At 43.6% G+C, this 22,974-nt stretch overlaps 1 protein-coding gene and 1 pseudogene across 8 annotated transcripts in view; one reads left to right on the top strand and one right to left on the bottom strand.

Moving 5' to 3' along the window:
* The window catches only part of CIT (citron rho-interacting serine/threonine kinase), a 178,851-nt gene that overhangs the window by 138,669 nt on the left and 17,208 nt on the right, over nucleotides 1-22,974 (bottom strand). For all 8 annotated transcript variants that reach the window (XM_047760368.1, XM_047760361.1, XM_047760362.1 and 5 more), the window contains 3 exons: nucleotides 20,978-21,079; nucleotides 6,943-7,085; nucleotides 5,717-5,810 (listed from right to left, as the gene is read on the bottom strand). In XM_047760368.1, coding sequence (XP_047616324.1) covers nucleotides 5,717-5,810; nucleotides 6,943-7,085; nucleotides 20,978-21,079 — 339 coding nt within the window. The remainder of the gene's footprint in view (nucleotides 1-5,716; nucleotides 5,811-6,942; nucleotides 7,086-20,977; nucleotides 21,080-22,974) is intronic.
* On the top strand, nucleotides 7,306-11,492 carry LOC125116180 (60S ribosomal protein L8-like; annotated as a pseudogene).

The raw sequence follows: 22,974 nt of genomic DNA, 5'->3' as shown, positions 1-22,974 counted from the left end.
GTTAAAAAACTGTCCTTATTTCTGAGAATTTGTCCTTCTGACTGGTTTAGTGTTTAAACATCCTTTGTTTCTTGAAATGAGGCTGATGAAAGAGGTATGTTTTTTGCCCCTCACCTCCATTCCTGACTCCATAGTAAGCTGGCAAACTTGGTCTTCAACATTGTCTTGAAGTTTTATTGAGCTATGAAATTTGAAGTCTAAGGATCACCTCTGTAACCTTTTTCCCATCAAAACAAAGACAGCCTGAGGCTAGTCACTTACTGGGCTGATCAGTTGTCCAAAGAGCCTACATCTCAAGAGGCTTCCCTTACATCAGGAACTACATGGTACAAAAGAACACTTCCCTCTCCATTAAAGAGTACTAAGTGCCCATAAGTGAACTGAGAGATTTTACATGCATGGCCGCCCATCTTTAAGCCTGGGCTTTATAACAAAAAGTCAGTTTGCTTTGCTTTGACTGGAGACTGAGAAGAAAGTGCATGTTTAGAAGATGCTAGGAGGTCTCCTTTCCCCAGAGATAAAAACCCAAGCTCTTCCAGCCTGTCATTTCAATATTGTTAGAGGAAACTAACTCATCCTCCCTACTCCCTCTCTTTTCATCCCTTCCCTCATGTCCGCCACAGGCTTTTCTCCAACCCTAAACCCAGAAAGCAGCGCGATCCTGTTACCCTTGACACCAGCCATCGCTTTGGGCAACAGGACTTCCACTGCAGCACACACTTGGGAAAGCTAGATGGTCACACCGCCCAAGAAACCCAGAGTACTTATTGATGGACAAAAGTGAGGAGAATGGAGAGCATATCTGGTGTCAGTCAGGACATCTTAAGCTTGAGGAACTAATAATAGCTTATGTCAAGGGGGAGGGAGCCTTGATGTTGGGAAGCCTGAGCCAAGACTTCTGTCTTTTAATGTGTGTGCAAAAAAACAAAAACTCAATACTAACAATGAATAATAAATATTTTTTAAATATCAGAAGAAGAAAAACTGTAGCATGTTGGTTTGCCTACGTATTAGTAATGCCAACTGGATCCATGATTAAATATTTACCCTTTATGTCTAATTATTTTGCAGAACCATTAATACACAATCCTCAAAATGCATGGTTGGTACTTAATGGGTTTTATTTTATCATCACACTAGATTGTTCGGGAATATTCAGTTCTCCTTCCTGGCAGTTCCCAGGGCTTGGTCACTTAGTCATGTTTATCAGCATGAACCAGCAAAAGACATCAACTGTCAATGCCTCATTTTTCAAACTAATGATTAGACTTAGCCCAGAGAATCAGATAGCTCCCCAACTAATTTTTGCCAACTAATTTTAGCAGGTAATTGCCCATATTTATGTCTAATAGTGTTTTTAAAGGGGTCCGTACATTATTTATTTATTTATTTTTGTCTTTTTAGTGCCACATCCACAGCATATGGAGGTTCCCAGGCTAGGAGTCAAATCAGAGCTGTAGCCACTGGCCTACGCCACAGCCACTGCAATGCAGGATCTGAGCTTCGTCTGCGACCTACACCACAGCTCATGGCAATGCCAGATCCTTAACCCACTGAGCGAGGTCAGGGACCGAACCAGCATCCTCATGGATACTAATCAGGTTAGCGCTGAGCCAAAATAGGAACTCCAACAAAGACTTTTAATGACAATTAATGACTACCAAGTTTCTATTAGCTACTGACCTCTAAGTACATTTAAACTGGTTCAACACGCAATCTCGCACATCTTGATAAGGATCTTACAAGAGACATGGATTCTCCTCTGAATTCTCCAAGAGACAATTCACAGCCAGCTAATCTGGGTAAGATATTAAAAGTGGGAACATGTACTAGGTGCCCAGCCTGCCTGCAAAACACAACCTAACAAGGCCCCAATTTTACTAAACTTGAGTTAATCTTCACTGTATTGACAGGGAAGAAAATATACCAGTTCAGGTGGACACAAAAATAAAATGACTAGGCGACAGAGAAGATGGTCACATCTTGGGAGAAAGAGGGTTAAAAAAAAAAAAAAGAAGAAAGAAAGAAAGAAAAGAAAAGGATTAACTAGCAGATTCCTTTACAAAATCTAATCGATTCTTTTATAAACAGATGGGAAGGTAAGAAAACCAGCCTTCCTTCTCCCAACATCCTTCCCATAAAATGCTTATACATAAAACTATTTCAACCTAACTTTCCTGCCTAGCCGCCCAAGGCATAAACATACAGTTGCAGAAACAAGAGGGAAAAAATATTCACTACGTTCTTGTTGGAAAAGTAATAAAATCTTTTCACTCCTACATAAATCTCAAAAAGGGTTATCTCCTATGGGTCTCCAACTGGTAAATGGTAGTGATTATCACTTAACATGCTATAATGCTCTTCATTTATAATCTCCTTACAAATGCTTTCATGAGAGCTGAGTGAGACAGGTTGGAACTGTTAACTGTTTGCCATTCTTTGAGATTTTAACAAGGTAAAGTGGATGAAACCTCAGCTCAACATGCAAACCCCCAAACAGTATGGTCCACCTGTGTTTCTTGGTGCAAACACTCCAAAGCAACATTCTAGCTAACAAGCTTCAATAAAGACAATGGAGGATGGAAAACTCGGCAGATCTAAGCTTCACTAATACACAAAATACACAGACAATATGTGGCAGTGGTATGGAAAGGGATGAATGGATTGGGGGTAACATACAACAATTTCAGCAAGTGTGAATTATATTTTATATACTATACTATATATACAGTATATTTATAATGTGTGTATATATATCCACATATTTTTGAGTACAAAAAACTTTTAAAACCTACTTTAGACCTATAAAATATTCTTTTTACAGAAAACACATTTCACCTACCACCGCTGATCAAAAAATCAAAAAAAAAAAAAAAGGTAATTTTATATTCATACTTGACTTGATCTAGACTGCCAAGTATTGCTCTTTTTATAACAAAAGGGCCTTTGCTTAAATTCCTTCTCATCTATTGGTCACATTCTGGCCCTAAGAGCCCAAGGTTGGTGGTGGTGGTGGGGGAACAATATTCTCCAGGGGGTAGGACTGAGTGCCATTGCTTACCTGACCGAAATAATCAGGGGTGACCACTGAGCTGCAAATTAACCCAAGCGCCTCCAGGAGGTTCCCCGCCTGAAGTGAAGGTTGCTACAATTAGAAGAACTGAAAAGGGCAAGTTGCAGCAAGGGAAGAAATTTGAAATGAATGGAAGTCCTGTGTCTCCAGCAAGGACTCTGAAGGTGACTCCAGAGGCAGAGGTAGGGCCTTCCTCTTCATTCCCATTTATTTACCAAGCAGCGACTTTGGATGTCATTGAGCTTTCCAAGTAGATTTTCTTATCGCAAACACATATTGCCAGCTTTAATAAACAGGTTTTCCAACCCTTCTCAATCTATGGCACTGGTTCTCCCCCAGGGGTGATTCTGTTCCCGAGGGAAGAGTTAGCCCTGAATGGAGATGATTTTTGGCTGTCACCACTGGAGGGGAGGGTGCTACTGGAATCTAGTGGGTAGAGGCCAGGGATGCAGCTAAACTTTCCGCAACACACAGGACAGCCCTCCACCACAAAAAATTCTCTGGACCAAAATGTCAATGGTGCTATGTATCCTGCTTCATTTTATTTCTAGATGCCTGAGTTTGTTAAGGTCGCTAATGAAATGTATAGGTTTTTGAAGCCTAGATGATAAAACTTCGCATGATTTGACTTTTCCTGTGCTTTATTCCATTAAATTCAATACCTAAGTTTTGGGAGTTCCCGTCGTGGCGCAGTGGTTAACGAATCCGACTAGGAACCATGAGGTTGCGGGTTCGGTCCCTGCCCTTGCTCAGTGGGTTAAGGATCCCAAGTTGCCGTGAGCCGTGGTGTAGGTTGCAGACGCGGCTCGGATCCTGCGTTGCTGTGGCTCTGGCGTAGGCCGGGGGCTACAGCTCTGATTCAACCCCTAGCCTGGGAACCTCCATATGCCGTGGAAGCGGCCCAAAGAAATAGCAAAAAAAAAAAAAAAAAAATTACTAATATCAATGATCAAATGGAATAGATTATAAGAACATAATGAACATAATGGGGTGCAGGGGCCAGTGGTAAGGCTGGAAAACTCTGGACTTAGATAACATAGGCAGCCTGTTTTTTCCAAGAGCCTGAACTCCAATCCAAGTAAGTTGTCACAGGGAGGCCAAACGCTAGAATGCAAAAAGTTAACACAACCTCGAGCCTTTTCCTAGCATCAACCTAGTAATACCCACCTTTCTTCCAAGAAACTTAATGGCAAAAATAAATAAATAATAAAGCAATTTATATATTGCTCTTTTTTTTTTTTGTCTTTTTGCCATTTCTTGGGCTGCTCCCACAGCATATGGAGTTTCCCAGGCTAGGGGTTGAACCGGAGCTGTAGTCACCGGCATACACCAGAGCCACAGCAACATGGGATCCGAGGCACGTCTGCAACCTACACCACGGCTCACGGCAACGCCAGATCCCAACCCAATGAGCAAGGCCAGGGATCGAACCTGCAACCTCGTGGTTCTTAGTCGGATTCATTAACCACTGTGCCACGACGGGAACTCCTATATATTGCTCTTTATGAGGACTAAACTCTCAGAGCAAGGAAGCATTCTGAAGATCAACCCCTCTAACCTCTCGATTTGTGCATTTTAACTAAAATTAGTATTTTCTAGAGAAAGAATGAAAGGCCAAGTTCCTAAGGATATGTCCAGGTCACCAAGTGATTTAGCTGATAAATGAGTCTCAAAATCTACGTTGATTATTTTCTAAGAACTACCATTTTTTGCATAGTTGACTTGAAAATTTACATTTTAGCACGTACCAACTTTATTAGATTTTGGAATCTAATTTTCTTTTACTTTGTCATCATTTTCCTCAAGTATTCCCACTCTTGATCTCAATAGCTACCCTCTTGCCTTCCTATTAGCATGGGGAATACAGCTTAATTTTTACCAAAGGTCCAGGACTTAGAATTGACATTTTGAGCACTTGGTTCTTAATGCTTAATGCTTCATTCAAATGCTCTGGTGATTACTTTCAATTTCACGGCATGGGAAATAGAGAATTTGGGACAAATAAGGTTACATTTCATCGAAATACTTAAAGTAAAAAAGACAATGTAATAGAATACAATCTATAACAAGCCAGGAAAATGAAGGGAAACACAAAAATAAGCATTGTTCCCTTATTTTTAACCAAACAATAAGAATGTTCCTAAAAATGTTTTGTAGGGTATCAACAGGTATTTAACATAAAAGGGTACCAGGTCAAGTAAGTCTGGAAAATAGTTCTGTCACCATCACCACCCAAGCCACAGAGAAATCACTGCACATCCTGGCAGATGAAGGCTACAAAACATCATTCAACTTTTATCCCATACTTTCCAAACTTATCTTGCTTTTTGGTGGAGGGGGCCGTACCCATGGCATATGGAAGTTCCCAAGCTAGGGGTGGAATCGGAGATGCAGCTGCCAACCTATACCACAGCCACAGCAATGCAGGATCTGAGCCACATCTGTGACCTACACCAAAGCTCGTGGCAATACTGGATCCTCAATTCACTGAGCGAGACCAGGGATCGAACCCAAGTCCTCCTGGATACTAGTCAGGTTTCTAACCCACTGACCCACACAGGAACTCCATACTTTCCAAACTTGAGGACCACAGAACACTCTGCAGTATAACGTCTATTAAGCTCTCTTATTTTATTTTGTTACCATCTTATTTGAGTTCATCTTAGCAGCTGATCCAAAGTCCACCAGCTTGATGTGTCCCGTTCGGTCGATGAGAATGTTCTCAGGCTTGATGTCTCTGTAAGAAAATCCAGTCCACCAATCAGTGTCGTCAGCTCTGCATCAATCATCAAGCAACTGCTAACCTGCGATATTGATTCAGCCAAAAATCTTAGGGGCTGTAGTTCTGCTATATAGACTTCCCTACCAATGGACCCACATAATAAGCATTTTGCAAAACGAATTTCAGTAAAAGGAGGAGAGAGGAAGAAAAGAAGGGAGGGAGGGGAGAGAGGAAGAGAGAGGAAAGGAAGGAAGGATGAAAGGAAGGAAGGGAGGGGGGGAAGGGAAGCAGATAAGGAAATGGAATGAATACATGTTATCAGATGGATTATTTCTCCTAGAGACACACATTAGCATTAGGAAAACAAAGGCCAAAAGCAGCTAGGAGATTTGCCCAAAGTCATCCACCTAGTCAATGGAAAAACTTAGATGCCATTCGGGATTTTGGGGTTCCCAGTCTAACCATCATTCCATTCCCACAACATCCCCAGATGTGCATAAAACACCAGATGAGTAAAGATGTAAAGAAACACTTTTCGGCGGAGGATTTGGGGGAACATCGTTGTAAATTACCAATGGCCGAGGTCAGAGGTTCAACTGCATGGTTTTCTGTTCCTACTTGGTTATGCCATTTCCTTACACTTCTATCACAGTCAGCTTTCTACCACAGCACCCAAAGAATCCAGGCAAGAGTTCCCGGTCTTGTTAACTACATTAACAGATCTTACTAGGCAACTTGAGACCATTACAGTTTTAGATCTGTTTCACTGTTGAATAGGTTAGCTAAAATATCTGCCATTTTAGAAAATTTGCTTTCAGCCAATTATGGTGAAGACTGATTAAAAACTGGATAAAATGGAGTTCCTGCTGTGGTACAACATGATCAGTGGCATTTCTAGAACCCTGGGACGCAGGTTTGATCCCTGGCACAGCACAGTGGGTTAAAGGACCTGGCATTGCTGCAGCTGTGATGTATGTCAAAACCGTGGCTTGGATATGACCCCTGGCCCAGGAGCTCCACGTGCCACCAGGTGGCAAAAAAAAAAAATTGAATGAAGCATTATTTTGATGCCAAAATCAGTCTATTTTAGGAAACTTGAGATGAGAACATATAAATTCTGAGTAAACTACCAAAGATTCTCACTTACCGATGTACATATCCCATCTGATGAACACTGTGAACAGCCAAAATCATTTCAGCTAGGTAAAACTGTATCATATTTTCATCTAATTGGTCCTCATATCTATTCAAAAGCGACAGCAAATCCCCTCCAGGCTGATATTCCATGACCTGTATAGAAATGCCAAAGCCATTAATTCTTCATACACCCAAAAAAGGGGAATATTTTCAATTAGATTCTCGAACACTGTGTTATAATTACGATGTCTCCACAAAGCGATGAAGATGTGCAAGATGTATTGTAAGTCATGTAGGATAAGGTCCCTGCCCTAAGGAAATGACATCCGTTACCCAAGAGAGCCAGTGTCATGAAACATGAATCTCAGACGCCATGTGCAATGTTCACGAGGCAAGCTTGAAAAGTTGAATTAAATCCACCCACTCGCCCACCCACCCAAGTTGACACCCCAGCCACTCCCTAGGATTAGGTAGAGAGCAGAGATGGAAATTCCTAGAGGGCAACAAACCCTCTTGCATCCTTTCTGCATTTCCCTCAGCACCCAGCAGAATACAGGAGCTGGGCAATAAAGGAGATACAATCTTTCCCTTTATTAGTCAGCCTGGAGGATGCGACTAGAGATTCTCATACTAAGTGAAGTCGAAAAGAAAAAGACAAGTACCATATGATATCACTTATATGTGGAATCTAAAATTTGGCACAAATGACCCTATCTACAAAACAGAAACAGATTCACAGACATAGAGAACAGACCTGTGGTTGCCAAGGGAGAAGGGAATGGACTTGGAGTTTAGGATTACTAGATGCAAACTATTCCATTTAGAATGAATAAGCAATGAGGTCCTGCTGTATAACACAGGGAACTATATCCCATCTCCTGGGATAGAACATGACGGAAGATAATATGAAAAAAAGAATGTACGTATATGTATGACTAGGTCACTATGCTGTACAACAGAAATTGACACAACACTGTAAATCAACTCAACTCTAATAAAAATTCAAAATTCAAAAAAATAGTCAATGTGGAAGGCAACCTGACCATCTCTGTTAAAAACGTCACTATGTAGAGTTCCCTGGTAGCTCAGCAGGTTAAGGATCCTGAGTTGTCACTCATGTGGCATCGGTTCAATCCCTGGCCCTGGAACTTCCACCTGCCTTGAGGGCGGCCAAAAATAAAGCCTCAGGTTAAATGTCTGATTAGCCAAAGACATTTTTCACCCAAGAAACTGAAATCCTTCCTCCTTCTGATAATAACCAGCTCTTATAGTCCTGAGTCAACGCGGGGCTTCGAGGCTTCAAACCTCAGCCTGGTGACCTCCCCTCTCTGCCTTTCCGTTCACCCTCTGTAACATGGGGAGAAGATCATCTCAGAAGGTCCTCCTTTCCCTTCTCCGCCTTCACCACACAATCCTTTCCACTCTGGCAGGGTCCATTTTGATCATCATTGCAACCATGTGAATCCTTTCTGAGCTCCCCTCCTGTCCTTTGCTCTGACTTCCAATTTTATGAGATGCACTATAAATGCCTTTTAAGTTGTCTCAAAATCTTTCTGAAAAAAAGCTAAGATCCAATTTTTTTTTCCCCTTTTTTTTTTATTTTCCCACTGTACAGCAAGGGGGTCAGGTTATCCTTACATGTATACATTACAATTACATTTTTCCCCCAGCCTTTCTTCTGTTGCAACATGAGTATCGTATCTAGACAAAGTTCTCAATGCTATTCAGCAGGATCTCCTTGTAAATCTATTCTAAGTTGTGTCTGATAAGCCCAAGCTCCCGATCCCTCCCATGATCCAATTTTTGTTTTAAAGTCTTTTACATAGAAAAGAAACCTGTGGTTGCCAAGGGGGAAGAGGGAAGGAGTGGAGTTTGGGGTTAGTAGATGCAACTATTACATTTCGAATGGTAAGTAATGAGGTCCTGCTGTACAGCACAGGGAACTATATCCAATCACTTGTGATAGAACATAATGGAAGATAATATGAGAAAGGGAATGTGCATATATATGTGTGTATATGTGTATATATATATATGTATGTAAACATATACATATTTATAGGTGTGTATATTTATATATGTATATATATGTATGACTAGATCACTTGGCCGTACAGCAGAAATTGATACAACATTGTAAATCAACTATGTTCTAATAAAAGTTTAAAAATCTAAAAAACAGGAGTTCCCGTCGTGGTGCAGTGGTTAACGAATCCGACTAGGAACCATGAGGTTGCGGGTTCGATCCCTGGCCTTGCTCAGTGGGTTAAGGATCCGGCGTTGCTGTGAGCTGTGGTGTAGGTCACAGACGCGGCTCGGATCTCGCGTTGCTGTGGCTCTGGCGTAGGCCGGAGACTACAGCTCCAACTGGACCCCTAGCCTGGGAACCTCCATATGCCGCGGGAGCGGCCCAAGAAATAGCAAAAAGACAAAAAAAAAAATCTAAAAAAAAGTATATCTTCTAAAAAATTATAAATCTCAGCATTCCTGCTGTGGTGCAATGGGAGCAGCAGTATCTCTGCTGACAGGATGCAGGTTTGACCCCCAGCCCAGCACAGTGGGTTAAGGATCCATTGTTGCCCCAGCTGCTGCATAGGTCACAACTGTGGCTCAGATCTGAAACCTGGCCCAGGAACCCCATATGCTGTGGGGCAACCAAAAAAAGAAAAGAAAAGAGAAAAGAAAAAAGAAAAAAGAAAAAAACTAAATCTCTCAAACCACTGCATTCCAAAAGCCAATTCTGGGATGAGAATTCTCTCCATCCTCCTCCAAACTCCTGTTTGCTTTCAGTCCAGAATTAGAACGCCCTAGTCAAGTCAGACATGGAATGTCTACACATATCCCTAGAGGCCCCAGACTGGTCCAGAAAGACTCTGCCCAGCACCAGGTCAACCCCCACACCAGGGACCCCAGGAGGGACCAGTGACCAGCATGTCCTTCCCAAGGGTCCTTTATCACCTGGCATCTTATACGTAGCAGATACTCAACCAGATACTGGATAAAGGGAAGACTAAGGTTCCATTTGCACTGCAATTGCTGGAAAAAAAAAAAAAACTGATCTATGAACAAGAAGAGCAACACTTAAAAGGGGCAGCAGCTAAAATGCAGGCTTTATTTCCCCAAAATTCTGGGCAGCTACTTGTCCCGGTCCTTGAAGAGCCTACAGGAGCCACCTGGTTGCCTGTAGCTTACTCCCACATCACAACCTGGTTCTCCACAGGCCCTGGGTACGTGGGTGAATGCTTATTTTTTTTTACATCCTGTTTTAAATATCTGTTACCATTAAAAAGGTCCTAAATATCCACATCCAAAAAAATTTCTCAGGTAATAACAGAAGTATTCACGCTTTTCAAACTGAAAAGCCTTGAAATAAGAACAATGCATATTTATGATGACACATTGCAGTTATAAATTTTCTAATTGAGCTCTATTTTAAAAAATGTGAAAAAAAATAAATGGCTTGCAAGTTTAAGGCTGAGAAAGTCAAACAAAGACCAGCTGCTGGCAACCTGTTAAGTGCTCACAAATGGACCACTATTTAGTACTCAACAGCGACTCCTAAATATTCTATTTGTAATGACCAGTAAAAAATTGTTCAGAAAATAAGAACCATCTCTTAGAAAGGCAGAAAGATGGGTCGTCTTTGCTCCTATTCAAAAGACACAAATTCCCAAGCTGAAAATCCCTGCCCAAACTAGATTAGACTTTTCTACTGATCAAACATTCTTCAAAGGACCTGATTAAGAAAATAAGCAAGGTCCACCCCAGAAGGTAAGGCGGCTCTCAGGGGCTCTTTCTCCTCTTTCGGCTGCGTTCAGCAACAGACCGCCACACTGGGCTGGGTGATCCATGAGCAGAGGAAGGGGGCCTGCTTTGTGTTCCATGCGTACATGAAGCACCAAAAAGGCAGCGCGCATCTGCGTGAGGTAGACTTCACCAAGCAATGCGGCTACATCAAGGGCATCGTGAAGGACATCATCCACGACCCAGGCTGCAGCGCACCTCTAGCCAAGGTGGTCTTCTGGAACCCATACTTTTTAAGAAGTAGATGGAGCTATTCATCGCTGCCGAGGGGATCTACACCTGCCAGTTCGTGGCAAGAAGGCCCAGTTCAACATCGGCAATGTGCTCCCAGTGGGCACCATGCCCAAGGGCACCATGGTGTGTTGTCTGGAGGAGAAGCCTGGTGATGGGGGCAAGCTGGCCAGAGCCTCCAGGAACTATGCCACCATCATCTCCCACAACCCAGAGACAAAGAAGATCCATGTGAAGCTGACCTCAAGCTCTAAGAAGGTCATCTCCTTGGACTGTGGTCGATGTGGTGGCTGGAGGTGGCCGCATTGACAAGTCCACCTGAAGGCCGGCCATGCGTACAAGTATAAGGCCAAGAGGAATTGCTGGCCATGCGTGCAGGGTTTGGCCATGAGACCTGTGGACCATCCCTTTGGAGGTGGCAACCACCAGCACATTGGTAAACCCTCTACCATCCTCAGAGATGCCCCTGCTGGCCGGAAAGTGGGTCTCAGTGCTGCCCTCTGGACCGAGCATCCAAAGATCTAAATAAATATAAAGAACCAAGAGACTTTCAGAACACACTTTTGGATTTTTAAAAACGGTACCAAATCAAGAGGCTCCAAAAGCATCATCAAGTCACAAACTAAGAGTTTTCAAGTTTTTGTACCAGATGACATGCTGTAAACCAAAGACCAGGGTCCGCAGAATAGGATGAACAAATGAGATCAAAGTCACCACCCGGACTAGGCCAGATATTCACAGCATGTGGATTTGCCCAAAACAGTGACTCCACCATAGTCAACTCATCTACAAAAAGGAGGCAGGAATATACAGGAAGAAAAGACAGTCTCTTAAATAAGTGGTGCTGGGAAAGCTGAACAGTTACATGTAAAGGAATGAAATCAGAACACTCTCAGAGTTGCACTGTGGCACAATGGAGAGGAATCCAACCAGTATCCATGAGGATATGGGTTTGATCCCTGGCCTCATTCAGTGGGTTAAGTATCCGGCATTGTCATGAGCTGTGGTGTAGGTCACAGATGTGGCTCAGATCTGGCATTGCTGTGGCTGAGGCATAGGCCTGTAGCTGCAGCTCCAATTCAACCCCTAGCCTGGGAACTTCCATATGCTGTGGGTACAGCCCTAAAGAGGAAAAAAACGAAAACACAAACAAAAAAAACCCTAACACCATACCCAAAAATAAACTCAAAATAGATTAAAGACCTAAAATACAAGACCAGATACTATAAAACTCTTAGAGAAAAACACAGGCTGAACATTCCCTGACAAACCGTGGCTGTGTTGTCTCAGATCAACCTCCTAGATTAATGAATGATAAAAACAAAAATAAACAAGGGGACCTAATTAAACTGAAAATTTTTTGCACAGCAAAGGAAACCATAAACAAAATGAAAAGACAACCCACAGAATGGGAGAAAATATTTGCAAATGAATTGACAAACAAGTGCTTAATCTCCAAAATACACAAACAACTCTTACAGCTCAATATCAAAAAGAAATGAGCAGAAGATCTAAACAGACATTTCTTAAAAGGAGACATACAGATGGCCAACAAACACGTAAAACACATTAAAAGATGCTCAACATCACTAATAATTAGAGAAATGCAAATCAAAACTACTATGAAGTTCCACCTTAACACCAGCCAGAACAGCCATGATCAAAAACTCTACTAACAGGAGTTCCCATCGTGGCTCAGTGGTTAACGAACCTGACTAGTATTCATGAGCACATGGTTCAATCCCTGGCCTTGCTCAGTGGGTTGGGGATCCAGTGTCGCCATGAGCTATGGTGTAGGTGGAAGACGTGGCTTGAATCCTGAGTTGCTGTGGCTGTGGTATAGGCTGGCAACTACAGCTCCAATTTGACCCCTAGCCTGGGAACCTCCATGTGCTGTAGGTACAGCCCTAAAAAAGACAAAAGATAAAAACAAACAAACAAACAAACCCACCTATACTAACAATAAAACCCAGAGAGGGTATGGAGAAAAAAGGGAACCCTCTTACACTGTTGGTGGGAATGTAAATTGGTGCAACCACTATGAAAAACAGTATGGAAGTTACTCGAAAAAACTAAACACAGAACTACTGTATGATCCAACAATCCCACTCCAGGGCATCTATTCAGAGGAAACTGTAATTCAAAAATATATATGTACTCTGATGTTCACTGCAGTACTATTTACAATAGCCAAGACATAGAAGCCACCTAAATGTCCATCAACAAAGGAATGGATAAAGAAGATGTGGTACATATACATAATGGCATATTACTCAGCCATAAAAAAGAATGAAATATCATTTGCAGCAATATGGATGGAAATAGAAATGATCATACTATGAAGTTAGTCGAAGATAAAAATCATGTGGAGTTCCCATTGTGGCACATCAGAAACAAATTCGACTAGTTTCCATGAGGTTGTGGGTTCAATCTCTGGCCTCACTCAGTGGGTCAGGTATCCAGCATTGCTGTGAACTGTGGTATAGGTTGCAGACGTGGCTTGGACCCTGGCATTGCTATGGCTGTGGTATAGGCCAGGAGCTGCAGCTCCAATTTGACCCTAGCTTGGGAATACACCTCGGGTAAGGCCTTAAAAAGCAAAAACTAAAATTAAATATAAAAAAAGATAAATATCATGTGATATCACTTTTATGTGGAATCTAAAAAAAAATAAATAAATAAGGATACAAATGAACTTATTTGCAAAACAGACATAGAGTTTGAAAACAAATGTATGGTTACCAAAAGGGACAGGTGGGCAGGAGGGATAGACTGGGGGTTTGGGATTGGCATATGCAAACTGTTCTATATGGTGTGACTGGCCAATGGGGACCTGCTTTATACTACAGAGAACTCTATCCAATATACTGTGATAATATATGTGGGAAAAAAATCTGAAAGAGAACAGATATGTGTATATGCATACCTGAATTACTTTGTTGTACAGGAGATATCATCACAACATTGTAAATTAACTCTACTTCAGTAAGAATTTTAAAAATGAAAGCAAAAAAAGTGATTCCATCCCTGACTTTCTCTATTCAGAGATGCCCAGGCACTGATTCCCCCTGGAAATGTGGCTTCTCACCAAGAAGACTGCCAAGTCCTCTAAGTCAGGGCTTCTCTAATCTGTCTGTACCCCAACATCACCTAGGGAAGCATTTTTTGTAATGGATAAAACACATTCATCTATATAAATATTTGAGTGCCTATTATATGCCAGGTACTAGTCTAGTTACTAGGAAAAGAGCAGTGACTAAAACAAAGATCCCACCTTCATGGAACTCTAAATTCTAGCAGAATGAAAAAGAAATGGAGGTAGTTCCCGTCATGGCGCAGTGGTTAACAAATCCGACTAGAAACCATGAGCTTGAGGGTTCGGTCCCTGCCCTTGCTCAGTGGGTTAACGATCCAGCGTTGCCGTGAGCTGTGGTGTAGGTTGCAGACACAGCTCGGATCCTGCGTTGCTGTGGCTCTGGCGTAGGCCGGCGGCTACAGCTCCGATTCAACCCCTAGCCTGGGAAGGGAACCTCCATATGCCGCAGAAGCGACCCAAGAAATGGCCAAAAAAAAAAAAAAGACAAAAAAAAGAAAAAGAAATGGGGGAAAAAAAAAGTTTAGCAGTAGGAAAGGATAAAGTACATCTCCTTCTTATTCCAACCATTCAGAGCTTTGCTAAAAAGGTGGATTCCAGGAGTTCCCTAGTGGCACAGTGGGTTAAGGATCTGGCCTTGTCACTGCAACAACTTGGGTCCTGCTATAATGCAGTTCCATCCTTGGCCTGAGAACTTCCACATACCATGGGCACAGCAAGAAAAAAAAAAAAAAAAGAAGTGGATTCCAGGAACCAACCTCAGACTTCATGGATCAAGCTCCATGGGTAGGATCCAGGAATATGCATTTTTAAAGAGCTGCTGGGGCAATTCTGATGCAGCCAACCCAGCACTGAATTGAGACCTGATGCTGATGAGGGTAGGGGGTGCAGCATGGGGTCCCTGCTCAAACCAAATGAAAACCTTCTCCAGCAGTGCCACCCTGGTCTGAAACCTGGCTTTAAGACAGTCCTCCCGTCTGCTGCTTACATTTTTCTAATGACGACCTTTCTGCCTATCAAACAACATCACTGACGACAAAGTGCTGGAGCATAACCCGTCCGTCAGCACTGAAGCAGTGATGTTCCTTCCATCCTTGCAAGGACGGACGGGAGATGTCCCTGCAGGTCACCCAGAGAGTGATCACTACAGCATGGTAATCAGAGGCCAGGGAGAAAGAGGGACAAAAAGAGCCCTACAGTGATACAGCCCTAAACAATGTGACAACCCTGCGGATGGCAGAGAAAGCACAGCAGCTGACAGACAAGCCTGGCTTGGAGCTATAACGGACTTGCTCTTTTAAAGCAAAGATGTTCCGGCCAACAGAGACAGACCCTTCTGATGGCAGCAGCTGCAGATGCTAATTAAAGGGCAAATCTTACATGTGTTCGGTTGGGAAAGAGCAGCAGCTTCTCCGTTGGTGTTTGCATCTATACCCCAAGGGCTGGGATGGCAAGTCCCATCAGTTGTGTTGTGTTTGAAACAAAGGACAAACGTGGGGGGGGGGGCATGTATGCAAGTGTGTGTACATACATAGACATGCATGTTTCTGTGTACATGTATGCATGTGGGGGTAGATATGCAATAGTTCTTTATTTAGCATTCTATTCCAATTTGCATACTGGTGTCATTAGAGGCGTACTATTCTCGCCATCTCTTAGAAATGTGTCCTTGAAATGCTCAGCATGACTGCAAAGTGCCATGACAACATAAGGATGCTACTGGCATTGTCACCCACTCTGCCCAGTGTCCTTGATCTTTGGCACAGGGGAGGGGAAGAAGGGGATGGATGGTCTGAGCAGAGTGGCCCCTGGCAGAAACCTTAAATTCTTCTTCCTCAGGGGTAAGATGACCAAGAGAAAAAGAGGGAAGGCCCCTTCTTTCAGAAAATTTGAATCCCAGTCTGATTCATCGTTCTATTCAAAAAAATCCTCCCTGAGTATCCAATCACCCAGAGTCTTGACAAGAAACAGACAGCACACTCAAACGAGGGAAGTGAGGACAATAATTGAGGAAAAGGCTATCTGCAGAGGTGTGGGCGAGGTTAAACACATGAATGCAGGGCGGTGACGTCCCCCAGAGCTAGTAACAACAGGGGAGTGGGTACCATTCATTGGCCTAGGAGGGCAAGGAAAGGGGTCTCAGAGTGTACACAATTACTGGAGAAATAAACAGAAGAGCAGTAACCAGAACCAGCCACAGCTATGGGCAGTGGTTCTCAAAGACGGGTCTGCAGACCTACAAGAGCAGCATCACCTGGAAACAGGTTAGAAATGCAAATTCTTGGGCCCCACCCCAGGCCTACCGGATCAGCCACTCTGAAAGCGGGGCCAGGCCAAGCGGGACCATCTAACTTAACTGTAGTCCCTAAAATGGTGAAACTCTCCATGTACTCACTTGAAATAGAGCTCAAAAGACCAACACACAAAACAACTACTTCAAGGCACCGAGAATTCAAAAGAAACCCCTGAGGCGATAACACATTCAGCACCTGAATTGGGGTCAACAAGACATATGAATATCTCATTTCACCAATGAGGAAACTGAAGTCGGAAAAGTCCAATGACTTCAGAAAGACCAGGCAAGGGAACAGGAATAAAACAAGAACCTGTATTCTAAGTAACAGCTCCCTTCTGATGGGCAGCTGGCTTGTGAGGCAGCAACGCCGGTGAGTTTTGAAACGCGCCTGCAAACTGGATCATCTTACCCAAGGGATCCAAACAGCACATGCCTCGCTGTCACAACGCTCATAAGCTGCCATATTTCACTAAAGTAAAACAAACAATGACATGGTACCCGTTAACTCTCTCCCACTCCCAACAATGTAGGCCGCTGATCACACAGGCTACAAGGTCTCTACCTGCAAACAGTCCACCTCCAAATTGCTCCAACAGGGAAAGGGAACTGGCCACCAAATTGCCCAACTGTGAGTTGAAAGCCAGACAGGAAATACAAAGAACTAATCCCAAGCAGGACATGAGAACCAACCCTGGACATGTTGGAGATGGTTTTAGATCTGACAGTATAAACATAGTAAAGAAGGAGAGGAGAGGTGGACCTGGGGGCGCCTGGCTTCTAGCCCCCTCTATTCCCTACAAAACTAGCTGTTTTCACCTCTCTGCCAGACTTGAACTGGTCCCCCAAATCCCACCTTCCCTTCTCTCACGGGACTAAGAATTCTAGCTGTGGAGTTCCCGCCATGGTGCAGTGAGTTAAGAATTCAACTGCTGCAGCTCAGGTCACTACAGAGGCAAGGGTTCAATCCCTGGCCCAGGGCAGTGAGTCAAGGGATCTGGCGTTGCTGCAGTTGCACTGTAAGGTCACAGCTGCGGCTCAGATTCAGTCCCAGGCATGGGAACTTCCATATGTCGCAGGTGTGGCCAAAAAAAGCAAAACAAAATGAATTCTCCCTGCATACAGGCCACACAGCTGAATGATACAGATGTGGACGAAAGTGACGAAGCTCTGGGCAACAAGATGTGAGAGGAAGTGATGTGTCCCACTTCCACAGCACTGTGTGAATTTGCTTGCTCTGCCTTTCCACTCTTCTCTCCTCCCAGCCATGCAGAACCAAGATGAGAAATGGCCCAACTTTAGGCATGTCAAATGGGACAAAGGCCTCAGCTATGGAAAGCCACAGGATGGGCATAGCACATACAACAGGGTTGCCCCGTCAGCCTGAACTGCATTTGGGGGTCTCTATGTTACATGACCTAAGCCTGTACCTTAACTACTATACATTCCTGTGCAACTGGGGGGAAAAACAATGGGAATGAACAGAGGGAAGCCCAGGTGAAGTCACAGAAAGGAAAGGAGACTCGTGGGTCAGTAACAGGCTCGGGGTAAGGGCAGCCTGAAAAGATACACAGTCTGAAAAACATCAACACAATGCCAGGAAGCTTTAAGAAATCTCACAAAGAAGTTAGACGCACAAAAATACTACAAGCAGCGAGCTGTAGAATAAAGTCTTCTTTATAGAGATCAGCTCCTTCATGGAGGGACACTAGTGAAGCCATATGTTAAAAAGAACTGAACAGGAGTTCCCGTCGTGGCGCAGTGGTTAACGAATCCGACTAGGAACCATGAGGGTGCGGGTTCGGTCCCTGCCCTTGCTCAGTGGGTTAACAATCCGGCGTTGCCGTGAGCTGTGGTGTAGGTTGCAGACGCAGCTCGGATCCCGCGTTGCTATGGCTCTGGCGTAGGCCAGTGGCTACAGCTCCGATTCAACAGCTCCGATTCAACCCCTAGCCTGGGAACCTCCATATGCCGCGGGAGCAGCCCAAGAAATAGCAACAACAACAACGACAACAATAACAACAACAACAAAAGACAAAAAAAAAAAAAAGAACTGACAGATTTCATTGTGAACCAGATTAGCAAAGCAGGGCTTCCATGGGCTACCTGCCAGAATATGGTACCTGACTCACCTTGTTATACAGAACCAGATGTTAAGACGAAGCTCGCTGCAATTTTCTGTAGCAAAAACACTCATTGGTATGTAACTATGAAGGGGAAATTTTTAACCATCAAAACTCTAAAGGAGGAGTTCCCATTATGGCTCAACAGGCTAAGAACCCAACATAGTATCCACAAGGACAATTATTCAATCCCTGGAGCCACTCAGTATTAAGGACACAGCATTGCTGCAAGCTGCAGCATAGGGCGCAGATGTGGCTCAAACCCAGCATTGCTTGTCGTTGTGGTGTAGGCCTACAGCTACAGCTCCAATTTAACCCCTAGCCTGGGAACTTCCATACGCCACAGGTGGAGCCCTAAAATATATATATATATATAGATAGATAGATAGATAGATAGATAGATAGATATTCAAAAGGATTCAACTTCAATTTCCTGGCACTGAAATCTAAATTTTAAAAATCTCACTGGTTCTATCTTCAATTGTATACTTTGGAAAGTGAAACACACTGTTAATATAATACGCATCCATTAACACAATAAGCCCTAGTATATGCAAACCCAGTTCCTATGGAATTAATCATGCAATCACTCAATCAATGTTTCTTAAGCACTAACCTGGGGAGGCTCCTTGGAAGCAAGGGAGACATAACCGCCCCCTCATGGAGGGAGTAGCCTGGGGGAGGGCACCACACCTACTGGAGAAAAGGGACATGCTGCCAGGAACACACCACAGAGGGGCGCCCCTCCCACGAGCAGAGGGTCCGGGAGGGGATTCTGTAAGAAATAACATGGGACCCAAGCCAGAAGGAGAAAAGGGAGCTATCCAGGTAAACAGGGGAGGGTGTGGAGAAAGGTTGGAAGCAAGTTCGGAGAACCAAAGCTAGTGCACCACGGGTGTGACGTGAAAGGAGAGCCAGGGTGAGCAGCCAGGCTGGGGGCATGGGAGTAAGAGGCCTGGTGAACCACATGGAAGAGTCTGGACTTCATCCAGGGGGCAGCACGAAATCCTGGAGGGTTTTAGCAGCAGGATGATCCCTGGAGGGAAAGCAAGAGAGGCAGCAGGGAGGACACTTAGGAGGTTATTGCAGGGCTGAGTGCAAAGGAAGATGGCAGCTTGAACTGACACAGTCTAAACAGGACTGGAGACAAAGGAGCACTTTGAGAAACATACAGGAAATGGAATCTTTTTTTAAAGAGAGACTTTTAATTTTCATTTATTCATTTTTGTTTTTTTAGGGCCACTTCTGCAGCATATGGAGGTTCCCAGTCTGGGAGTCGAATTGGAGGCACAGCCACTGGCCTACACCACAGCCACCGACAATGCCAGATCCGAGCCACATCCTCGACCTACACCACAACTTGTGGCAGTGGCCAATAGAAATTCAGGACAAATAGGAATCCGTCCCTCGCTTATCCTTTTCTCTTCCATGAGCCTCTCTAAAAGTTTTTCAAGGTAAGAGGACAGTCTTGTTTCAAAGGCTGAATCTGGAACAGAAATTGTTTCTAAGATATCTTTATTTTGCATTTTTTCTTTTTCTTTTTATGCCCACACCTGCGGCATATGGAAGTTCCTAGGCTAGGGGTCAAATAGCAGCTCAGCTGCTGGCCTATGCCACAGCCACAGCAACTCAGGGTCCAAGCCACATCTTCGACCTACATGGCAACTCACAGCAACTCTTTATTCTTAACCCACTGAGTGAGGCCAAGGATCGAACCCACATCCTCACAGACACTGTGTCAGGTTCTTAACCCACTGAGCCACAATGGGAACTCCTACCTTTTTTTTTTTTTCCCCAACTTTAGGAATTGAAACCCCCAAGAACCTAAATAAGGCCTCTAAATGCATGTTAGCATCCTGTAAGTTAAGCTAGACACAGCCCAAGGGAAACCATGGCACTGCTCGAAAGAATAAGGTGGATCTGCATGCACGGACGTGGAACGGTATCAGGGACAAATCACTGAAAGACAAAAAGCAAGCAGAAGAGCAGAGCAGACAATGATACACCATATTTGTAAAACAAACTGTATACATATGTTATATGAATAGACGGAGGAATGTTTTTCCCCACAAGGCGTGGTTAAGGGTCAAAAAGGACATACCTAACCATTAACATTTGTTTCCCTGGGGAAAGGATTAGAAAGAAAGGCAGAGAATCTTCCATTCTATTGCATACCATTTCTGCAATGTGTGCAGTATCTCACTTTTTAAAATTTAAAACATGATGCTGTTCAAGGTACTATCAGACTATTCCCAAATAAGTGACTTTTCCTTATTGCCCTTTGATCCACCACATCCAGCCATAAATGGGGTTGTTTCTAAACAGATAAGCCCTTCCATCTTTAGGACAAGGACACACAGACACGTGAACATCAGGAAAGCACGAGGATGAATGAAAGGGGTCAGGCTGCATGGACAAGAACCACATTCAATTCTACCGCCGTGCTACCCGAGTCACACAACATCAGACTGATTCTAGAAAGATGGATGGAAAGACTCACCAGATAAAGGTTATGTTTGTCCTGAAAGGCATACTGTAACTGGGGGATCCAAGGGCTTGTGCTCCGGGATAAGATGTTCTGTTCTTCCTCAAAAAATGAAACCTGGGGGAAGAGGGGAGAAATAAACAGTTTAGACAATTATAACGTAAAGAACTAAATGTGAGGGGGAGCAATGCCCTTTGCTCTCTCTTTAAGCCTCAACTGATAATTTCTAGTTTTGTTTTTTTTTTGGTCTTTTTTTGTCTTTTTTGTTGTTGCTATTTCTTGGGCCGCTCCCACGGCATATGGAGGTTCCCAGGCTAGAGGTTGAATTGGAGCTGTAGCCACCGGCCTATGCCAGAGCCACAGCAACGCGGGATCCGAGCCGCATCTGCAACCTACACCACAGCTCACGGCAACGCCGGATCCTTAACCCACTGAGCAAGGCCAGGGACTGAACCCGCACCCTCATGGTTCCTAGTCGGATTCGTTAACCACTGCGCCACGACGGGAACTCCTTGGTTTTTTTTTTTTAAGCCATCATTTAGCCCCACATCCCACCAATCTCACACGTACACCTACTTCACTCACCATTTTTTCCAGATCCATATATTCTGTGTCTGGTTATTTGCTTACTATCTTCCTTTAAAGTCAACTTACTTCTTTCAAATCTAACTATCTTTCTCTTCACCTTTCTTTCCTCAACATTTCAGTCCTCAAGCCATTAGATGGAGAAGAACCCTAGAGCAGGGCATCTGAGTCCACTAAGGGGAGGGGGCAACAGCAAAGACAGTAGCTTGGATGCACATGGTGCATAAAATAAGCAAAAAAAAATTATTAAGGGTGATAGAGGAGAAAGTTACAAACATGATGTGAAAAGTAGAATGAACCTTGTGAGGCTGGATTGGACTTGGAGGCGGTGGTGTGAAGACACAGTGTGAACATGTAGAGATAAATACAGAAAGAAAGATTTAACTATGTGTGTGTAGGTATACTGCATACATGTACAAGTATTCTCTGGCTCTGGCCACTGAAAGGGGTCTGGGAGCAATAACATTCCAATACAATGAGAGCACCTAGTACCCTGATCTTGGCCTCTAAATACCATTTTCCACTTTAAAAAAAAAAAAAAAAAAAAACAACCCACAGGGTTCCATGGAGAAATGATTGATTGCAGGGCTGGGGCAGGTCAAATACAAGAGCCTGAACATCTTATTGTATCAAAAAGCAACACAGAACTCAGAGGGGGAATATCCCCTGCCCCGAAAAAAAGGCAACCTAAAGAGGTTCTCACTGGCCAAATTAAGGACAATCTGAGATCTGAGTATAAAAATATATAAAGACGGGAATGGACTGTAACTGACAGGAAAATGCAAGTCAATACAGATATAAATAAATGAATGGATTGCAAGTTTTATGAGAAACAGGTATTTCCATAGTTTGAAAATAGCTTCTTCCAAGATGTTTGTAATTACAAAGGAGAGAGGAGTAATTCCATAATGGAAAAGCATGGCAAATACCAAAGTGACATCCTCAGGAATGTGACAAGCTGAAATTGAGACTCACCTGTTGGGATGCAGTGAGAGGAATAGAGCATCTTATCTGTGATGTTCTGGCCTGAACCTGAATCGCAGCATGAGCAACATCAGACAAATCTATACCTTACAAAATAAATGGCTTACAACCTTCAGAATCGCCAAGGTCATAAGAGTCCACAAAAAACTAAGAGACTGTTTCAGATTGAAAAAGAGCAAAGGGGAGTTCCCATCATGGCACAGCAGAAACAAATCTGACTAGGAACTATGAGGTTGCAGGTTTGATCCCTGGCCTCGCTCAGTGGGTTAAGGATCCAGTGTTGCCATGAGCTGTGGTGTAGGTCGCAGACGAGGCTCGGATCTGGCATTGCTGTGGTTGTGGTGTAGCCCGGCAGCTATAGTTCCCATTAGACCCTAGCCTGGGAACCTCCATATGCCGCGGGTGCGGCCCTAAAAATGAAAAAGAGCAAAGGGACAGGACAA

This window comes from Phacochoerus africanus, chromosome 15 (genome assembly GCF_016906955.1).
Source record: "Phacochoerus africanus isolate WHEZ1 chromosome 15, ROS_Pafr_v1, whole genome shotgun sequence".
Taxonomy (NCBI): Eukaryota; Metazoa; Chordata; class Mammalia; order Artiodactyla; family Suidae; genus Phacochoerus; species Phacochoerus africanus.
This window is presented reverse-complemented; position numbering and strand designations above follow the sequence as displayed.